Source organism: Malaya genurostris, chromosome 1 (assembly GCF_030247185.1).
Source record: "Malaya genurostris strain Urasoe2022 chromosome 1, Malgen_1.1, whole genome shotgun sequence".
In the NCBI taxonomy this organism is placed as follows: Eukaryota; Metazoa; Arthropoda; class Insecta; order Diptera; family Culicidae; genus Malaya; species Malaya genurostris.
This window is the reverse complement of record NC_080570.1, coordinates 136,636,035-136,644,768: the sequence shown is the minus strand read 5'-3', so window position 1 is coordinate 136,644,768 and position 8,734 is coordinate 136,636,035. Positions and strand designations below refer to the sequence as shown.

The 8,734-nt window shown below is 39.3% G+C and overlaps 1 protein-coding gene across 1 annotated transcript; it reads left to right on the top strand.

Moving 5' to 3' along the window:
• The first annotated feature begins 575 nt into the window (after positions 1-575).
• Positions 576-7,980, top strand: LOC131425870 (uncharacterized). The gene is made up of 3 exons (XM_058588120.1): positions 576-967; positions 6,341-6,608; positions 6,670-7,980. The coding sequence occupies exons 1-3, from the start codon at positions 866-868 to the stop codon at positions 7,968-7,970; spliced, it is 1,671 nt and encodes a 556-aa protein (XP_058444103.1). The 5' UTR covers positions 576-865; the 3' UTR covers positions 7,971-7,980.
• Positions 7,981-8,734: the final 754 nt, after the last annotated feature.

The following is an 8,734-nucleotide window of genomic DNA, read 5'->3' as shown; positions in this document are numbered from 1 at the left end:
TTGGAATGTATCAAAAATTATTCCTATACGTTCACACTGAAATGCTTACAACGGTAGCTATGTTTACACATTCAACACAACGCACGCGATTAGATTTAAGTTCTTTGTTGTTTCGGATCATTGATAATATTCAAATTTCTTGAAGACTCATTACTTTTCACTGTCGTATACATACATAGTTTACATATTGTAGTATCCATATAAAACCTTCCTTTATAAAAAAAAGTGGCGAATGCTCATAAATTTTATAGATATCGAGTACTCAAGCGATAGTCTAAATCCAATATTCTCAAGGCGTTCGAAGTTGTAAATCGAACGGTATAGCATTCGACGAATCCAGATGAAGCAACGTAGACCGAAACGAACGTGTTTACCTCAGAATCCACACTCCTGACTGCTTTCGGACAACGCTCTTAACAAAAATACACAACAGTGTGACTGATAAGCACTGATAAACAGATAACGACAGTTTACCTGTAAGACAGGAAACAAAAGCACTGGTGGACAATCCAAATCTCTTTGATACCGCACACAGTGCAGTAACTTCCGCGCATACATATTTGAAATGGCACACCGTAAAGTTGCTGATAGTGACACCAGCAGGTGCCCCAACAGTATTCTTCGAACGTTTTGTCTGGGCGGGAAGCAACGGTGGTTGAGATTCACCAGATAGTTTGGAATTTCAGAGAGTAGAAAATATTTCACACCTCCAACAATCAATGAATCAGTTTGTATGGTGCATTCAATGATGAACAACACGTGTTAGTTAATTAGTTAAACAAATTGTGTAGTGATCTGTAAGCGACCGCGATCTTCGAAAAAGACATGCAAAATTCATCGCACCGTATTTCGATAGCAAGAGCCCATGGAAGCCTTCATCAACGAAATGGTTGAGCCCCGAGTATTGGACCTAATAGTGCTGATTCTTCCAAAATGGAAACTGCTGATTTACATCTTTCTAATGAACGTAAGAAACTGTTGTTATCAACTCAAGGATTCGCCTTAGTTATGCAGTATCATTTTAAGTATCTACGTTTTTCGTTCGCTCGACTGATATACTAAGCAATGTAACCCGGTGTTCGATAAGATAACAGTTGGGAATTTTCATTGTAGCAGTTTGTGACAGAAAACACACTTCACACATTCAGGCGTGTTTTGCGTGTGTCATTCAAACGGATACTGAACTGAACGATGTCAAACCATATCACTTTCGCGAGATATTGAACTTCACCATGACCGGGCTGTTGAACAGCATTCTTCGTCTAGATCATTCACACGTAGAGCAATTGCCCCAATAGCCGTATCATCAATCGAGTCAACACATTATTTTGTTGGTTGAGATGAGATGTTTGCTTTAGCTCTGAAAAGCAACTCCACAGTTTCATCAGCAAAATTCACAATTCTTTTATTATAGCAACGTCAAAAATCAAATCAAATGCATCATTTTTGATTTTCTCCTTTGCTACAATGCATTGATAAGAGATAATAGATGATTTTGATGGATGAGATACCATACCAGCTTTGCTAGAACTCAATAAATCTTGATATTTTACCCATTCATAAGATCTTTTTGGTGGAGTAAGATAGTGGTCTACAGCGTTTCTCGTAAAAGGAGGTTTTTCGTTTCTCCATTTCGACTGTGGATTAAAAACAAATTATGGGATACCTAACCTTTAATTTTTATGTAGTTATTATTATTAGAGTCTACTACAGACAATACCTAGGAAAATTTGCGCCCGGGCAAAATATGATTTGCGGCCTAGAAGCTAACATCGGTTTAGCGAAACTGAAAACTGATTAATATAAAAAAAGGTCGCCGAAGATTGTTTAGCCGCCCCCTAAAATCGTTGCTCCCGGCGCTACTATTGAATGGTGAATCAAGCTCGAAGATTAAATAGTCTGTGATATCTAATGACTTGATTATAATGGTATAAGTGACGTAACCGACAAAAGTTGTTTTCTAACCGGTCAATTTTTTTTGAGATGGTAGAGTCGATTTCTACAAGTCTAGGATCGTTTGACAGCTAAAGGGTTGTGCAAAGGAAACTAACACATTTTGTTCTCCGGTTACTCTGGAACCAAACAAGGGATTGCGAAACCGAACACGGCTCTGAAGAGTAGGGGAATGAAGGTTCATTTTCGTATAGTAGTTTTCCATCATGGAGCACTGGATGTTGCTTATCACGTTTTTGTCGTGAATACGACGTACTTTACTATGGGGCGCCTTTTCAAAATTTACCCTCTGAGAGAGTGATAAGTTTTTGAAGGTGAATATCCCAAGTAACATTTTTAATATTATTAAATACTTGTAGCTGTCTTCAATGCCGCATAATAAATCTTGCAATAAAACTTTAAACTCCACGAAAGCCTACTGAAAACCTCTATAAGAGCATGTTCCTGCAAAGCGGACCATTCTTCATAAGGTTTATAAATCAAAATGAAGAATCAGCATAAACCTGCTTTAAAACTCCAAATTCAAGAAAATTTTGAAACCAGCTTTACGATCAACATTAAATTTCTTTGGATGGAATGAATTCCGCTATGAATAAACTGTCGTTTTGATGATATTTTTCTTGACTATGTGTGTCATGTCTACTTTGAATGCAATCAGTAAGAATATATTATATTTTAATTACGAGTTTGAGACCTTTTCCGAACTTAAAAACTTCATGCGCTTTTATTTTTATCGTGAATGTAAGGATAAAAATAAGAATTATAACTAATCGCCTTGAAATAAATGCGGTTTTTGCGAAAGTCTCCATGATTTATGTAAATTGTTTTTTTGTGATTCATCGTCATTTTTGTATAAAACTATTCTGTGGCGATAAAACTTGTGCATACGATCTGAAAATGAATCATGAAAGTCCAACATATTTCCTGGTTTTTGCATTTCGAAGTTTATTTGATGTCAATAAATGCTACGGTATAGAACATCATAATGGCGGCCATGAAATTTCTTTTAATGCAAATTACACTTAATGCAAATTACACTTAACCTTATTATAGTTGTCATAAAACAGGTAGTGATTGAAAAATCAATTACAAAACTCCTATAAATTATAATCAAAACCATAAGGCATTCGAATTGTTACTTGGGATTTCTTGTTGTATCTAACGAATCAACATAATTTTTGCTACATGCCATCGAAAATATGATCACAATATTATGATAAAATTTTCAATTGTGTGACATAATCTCAAATAATTCAAAATTAAACTTTTTTAAAATGTTTGGTATAAACGAGTATCAAAGAGGATAATTCATAAGGCGCGTTTGACTTTCTCGTATTTCGAAAGCTCAAATCTCAGTGATCTGTGAAAGGATTTATATGATCTAACTACCAATAGAATCGAAATTTTTCAACTTAAGCGTGTATAGAAAAAGCATTGAAGTATTTCTATAGTACACTATTGAAAAACCTGTCTCATTTGACCCATGTCAACACCAGCCAATCAGAACGCGTTCTGAGGAAGAGAACAAAATATCTGCTGCTGTACAACAAATCGTTCGAGGAAATCTTCCGAACAGTGTTTAATATCGTAGTGAGTTCCACAATTTGGTCCTTCTGCAAGGTAGGAATGAATCCCGTTCAGCATCCGGATAGTTTCTTTCAATGAAATGCAAATCCGAAATGAAATAATCGACATGAAAATTCTATATGCGGCTATTTCTATAGCCGTTAGGACCGCCCATTAGTGAAAAAGCTATAAACGAAATCAGGTAAAAACAAACCTCTCAACAAAAATTGGATCAGTTTGGATTCTATTGCCACTGCGAGCAGATGTATTTTGTGTCGTTTGCAAAGGTAGTTTCGCTTCCGACAAGAGCGAATTCCGAATTTGCATTAGTGAGAAAACAACGGTGAAGAGCATTACACAAAATCAGACGTTCAAATGGCTTTAAAAGTTTTCTAAAGCACTATTAGGATTTGTTGTTCGCAAATCGATGGAAAATATCCTCAGTTTAGTGCAAATCTAGAGCAGTTTGATTAGATTTGTGCACTTTTCGCTGTGTGAAATTCATAGTAATCGAGATCAAGTAAAGTCTTCTTTGTTTTTGAGAAAAATGTGGAAAGGGGGAATGCTTGCGTAATTCATACAATTGATCAACTAATTGATATTCGGAGGTGTTAAGGAACATGTCAGTTGTTTTTCGTATTCACGACATCCAGTTATGTCTCTGACATTATCCACCCGCCTTTTTATTCAGGCCTATTTGCGTACAAGCTTTACGAGGCCGAATTAGCCGATTTTTTAAATAAAAATTTTTTTGAAGTGGATCTCGTTGTCACTCTTTTTCTAGGAGAAGAAGAGCTTCCATTTCCCTCCTGCGAGGGTTGAGGGGCACTTTGTTCGTGGCTCGTCTCGTCATCCATTGCCTCATCGGTTGTATTGTTGTAGGTGTCCGTCTTCGTTTCGTTTTCCTTGTTGTTCGTAGTCTTGAGCTCGTTGCTAGTTGCTTTAGTTGCGCCTTGTTGTACATTGGTTGCAGTTGCTGGTTGGTTTGATGGTAAAACATGAGACCAACCAGCAACTGCAACCAATGTACAACAAGGCGCATCTAAAGCAACTAGCAACGAGCTCAAGACTACGAACAACAAGGAAAACGAAACGAAGACGGACACCAACAACAGCCCACGGTTTGGTACACGGTCAATGGCACCAATCATTATCTCGTCTATCACGATGAGGAACAGTAGCAGTACTCTACATGTAAAAGTCTCATACTGCGCATCGATGAGGTTGACGATTTTTTTCTGGGACTCCCTTGTGTCTTAGAGCGCCCCGCAGGTTTTCGTGATTGAGTCGGTTGAAGGCTTTTTCGTAGTCACTGAAGACAAAGGAAAGGAACTCTAGGAATTCATAGACCTGCTCCAGAATAATACGGAGCGTGACAAAATGGTCCACACAGAATCTTCCGGCACGGAATCCTACCTGCTGCCGTCGGAGAGTCGCATCGATCTGCTCCTGTGTCCGGTTGAGGATAAGTTTACACAGAACTTTGAGAACAATGCACAGTAACATGATACCTCTCCAATTGTCGCATATAGTTCGGGACCCCTGCATCCAGTCGACCGGGAATGCCGTGGTGTCCCAGATGTTCCGAAATAGTTGATGCAACATTTGAGCAGATAGCGCGTGGGGTCAGCTTTGAGCATCTCCGCTAATATGCGATCGACCCCAGGAGCCTTGTTGGATTTCATGCTTTGAATGGCGACCTTGATCTCTGGTAAAGATGGCGCCTCGAAGCTGACACGAGAGATGCGTCGCACTCTTAGCGGCTCATGCCGAGATGTTGATGGCTGGTTGACCATCGAAACTTGAAGAAGTTGCTCGAAGTGACGGGGAGCATTTTTACCTCGTATATGTTACCAGAATACAGTAGTACCTGTCCCGACGGTCGCTTGTGTTCTCCAAAGTTTGGCCAACGGACTTCACTTAGTCCCAGGATTCCGAGCTTCATGCGCCGAGCCCTACTGGCAAGTTGTGCCAGTTTGCCCTGTTGGACTAGCGTTAGTACATTCCATGTTCCAATTCTTGTCCGTTGTTTTGCGTCGTTGTCGTTAAATTAGTTCGTAATCTTTCTCTATTGGTTTCTGTAACAGTTCTTGATTTTCGGAGACAGTAGGTGGTTAGCCTAAGGTTTCCTATCCTTGGGATAGGGCTGCCATCTTAGATATAGCTTTCGAGGAATAGCATGTTTTATTCAGCCGCTGGATACCAGGCTGACGCTGTTTGAGCCGTCCCTAACATGGGAAACAGACGCTCGCATTGTAATGGGGTTTTGATTGGCTGACGTTTTTAAGGCGGCGTATACCCGCCTTGTCAAGGAGGTGTACGGATGCTTGTGCCATTTCGGGACACTTCTGCAGTTGCCAGCTGCATGAAATCGTCACATACTATCCCCCCTACGCTGCTTGTCCGGGACTGCTATCGCAGCTAGCTTCCATATCTGGAAGCCGTTCCACATAGAATGCGATGGCCACCCCTGCAGCTGGTCATCAACTGACTAAAGGTCAGGACCAAGAAGAGTATGGAATGCACACTCAAAAATTTGAAGTTTATGTCCACACAATTTACCAGAAGCGACATTTTCACTTGATAACAGCTATACGCTGTCATAATGTGGCATTATTTCATGCTTATTGGTTACCAGGATCATAGTATTTGGTATCTTCAGTTTGGAGAATTTTGACAACAACGGACAGATACAGTCAATATTGTCCAACTCCATTCGATCTCATCTCCTTCCTTATTATCATGTTTAATCATGTGTTTAAACTCGATTCATCTACCTCCTACCCTAAAAGCCACTACCTCTACTGTATACCACATTCAGGTCATCATCTTCTCCCCAATCTACTTCTTCAGTGTGATCCTGATCAATGGCGGGGAACTGCAACTGATCTGCCCATCGGTGATACTTTTCGGGTTCAATCTCATTCATCGAGCGCTGTTCGTCCGATATAATTTCAACAATACTCGTTCGATACTACTGGGGGTCATCATCTTGAGCACGGGAATCTCAACCAGTGGCGTGGTCGCCATTTACAACGAAGATGGAGGTAGCTATCTTCCAGTAGTATTGCTGTATGGCTTGGTTGGTGGTAAGTTTTTGCGAAATAAAATGTTCCACCTAATATGTTTAACATTATATCTTTAATCTAGGTTACGGTTACCATCTAGTTTTCTCCAAAATGTGGAAGGTTCTGGCGAAAATTTTCAACGCGAAGAAAGAAATGTTCGTCATTAAGTTTCTTCACTCGTTCGGCCAATCAATTGCTCCGTTGTTTCTGTTGACAACTTTCTATTGTCCATGGAATGATTACATCTACGGATCTTTGTTAGTTCTATTTGGAGGGATCTTGCTGAATTTGATTCCCATCACGATATTGATCGCGAACGAAAAAAATTTCATGAAACAAGATCAAGATTCTTTCATCAAAATCACAGAGAAAGGAAACGAATCGTTCTACAATGATGTGGCGAGAAACTACACGGATGCTGAGCTCAATACGTCACAATCCAGTGACAGGGAATCCGAGCCATTGTCCATCATGAGTTGGAAGAATCCAGCTAACTACAGTATGGAAGATAGCTTACCGGATCCACCGGTAGACTTGGAAAGCGACTATGATGAGGATTTGATCAACCGAGACGGCAAGTACTTCAACTCGGAAGGAGTAGAAATATTAGATATAATTATCGAAGAAGACGAGGAAAACCTAGAGTGTAATGAAGTAGCACCAGAAATCACTTCCGGTGAAAAACGCAACGATAAAAATCAATGGGTCCTATTTAGTAATTTGTTCAAGTCCGTAAGGAACCTTTACCGTAACATTTATCTCCGGCAACATTTCAATACGAGAATTGTCAAGTCTGTACGTTTCGCATTATTCGAGTTCAAATTCTACAGCTGTATGCTACTGAAATCCACCGATCTATGTGTTTTCGTTTTATTTCTAACACTATTACCGAGGTTCGTGTCTTACCATTACTATTACCGAGGAAAGTCTCGACAGTTACTGCTGATGTCGTTTGTCATTATTTCATCAGCTTGGGCAATGGGTTCGCTGCTGCTTCTGTGGTGTGAAATAAAGTTTCGCAAACAGCAGGATAAACTGCTTATTTTCAGTATTCTTTTCAAAACATTTGGTTACTTCTGTGTCTATTCGACTCGATCTTGTTTTTGGACCGTGTTCGGGTGTTTTCTCATAGGCATTGGTCATGCCATAACCTCCGCCTACCAAGATTTGGTTATTAAACGCAAGTTCACGTCACGTCAATGGAGCCTGATCAAGGGCGCTCTGTGTCTGACGAGTGGACTGCTTGTAATTATGATAGGTAGTTTAACCAATGTAGCTTATGTATACTGTAGGGTGGAAAACGTTTTGCTGTGTGTATTGTTGATCAACTGTTTCAGCGGTAGTATTTGGGTAGTATGTAATTTTAACATTATATTTCGCTAAACATGTCGAACCTTGCTGTACTGAACTATTTAAATCCGAATGCCCAAAGGCTCCCCACTCGTGAATTTTGTCGATACCAACAGGAAGTTAAATATGTAAAAAATTAAAGAATATTAAATGTGTTTTCAGTGTTTTCTTTTTGTTTTCGTTTACACTAAGGTCTCTTTTTACACGTTTTTTTTCGCACGGTTTTTTTTATACACGGCTTTTTTTACACGGATTCCGGAATTAACACGGTTTTCGCAATTAACACGGTTTCTGATGAGAGTTTAAAAAGAACTGTCATTTGTTTTTTTTAAAATTTAAAAAAAAGAACAGGTTGTCTGTAGGAAAACCAAGTCCCTGCTGGGCCGCCATGTTTTTGTGACCATCATCTTTTCCGCAAAGACGAAAACAACGAAGAAGTATGTAAACATAAATAAAAAAATTTTCATGCTAAATATCTGTGATTTGTCGAAACAAAGTTGATTTTTATATGTTTGATTATTAATGTGATATCGTCATGAAACGTGCGGTGCCAAATTGCAATACTGACTTTCACAATCGATGAAGTGTTGTATTTGTTTACTTTGCTCTCACTGACTTGCTAGCTTTGAAGGCCCCGATGAACCGAGATGTTGGTTACGATAGCACTGGCTAGAGCGCCTTATTGATGTCACCGGGCTGAGGAAAACGGTTATGAAAGTTAATTTAAAGTTTGAAAGTGAACTAAAATCATTCATTTATCAATTCACGGGAATATTGACTGTCGTTCCATAAAATGA

Excerpts from the sequence above, each read along its gene's own strand:
- LOC131425870 (XM_058588120.1), top strand. The coding sequence starts at position 866 with ATGGAAGCCTTCATCAACGAAATGGTTGAGCCCCGAGTATTGGACCTA. Across the intron at positions 968-6,340 it reads TTTACATCTTTCTAATGAAC|GTCATCATCTTCTCCCCAAT; the intron begins GTAAGAAACTGT and ends TACCACATTCAG. Across the intron at positions 6,609-6,669 it reads GCTGTATGGCTTGGTTGGTG|GTTACGGTTACCATCTAGTT; the intron begins GTAAGTTTTTGC and ends TCTTTAATCTAG.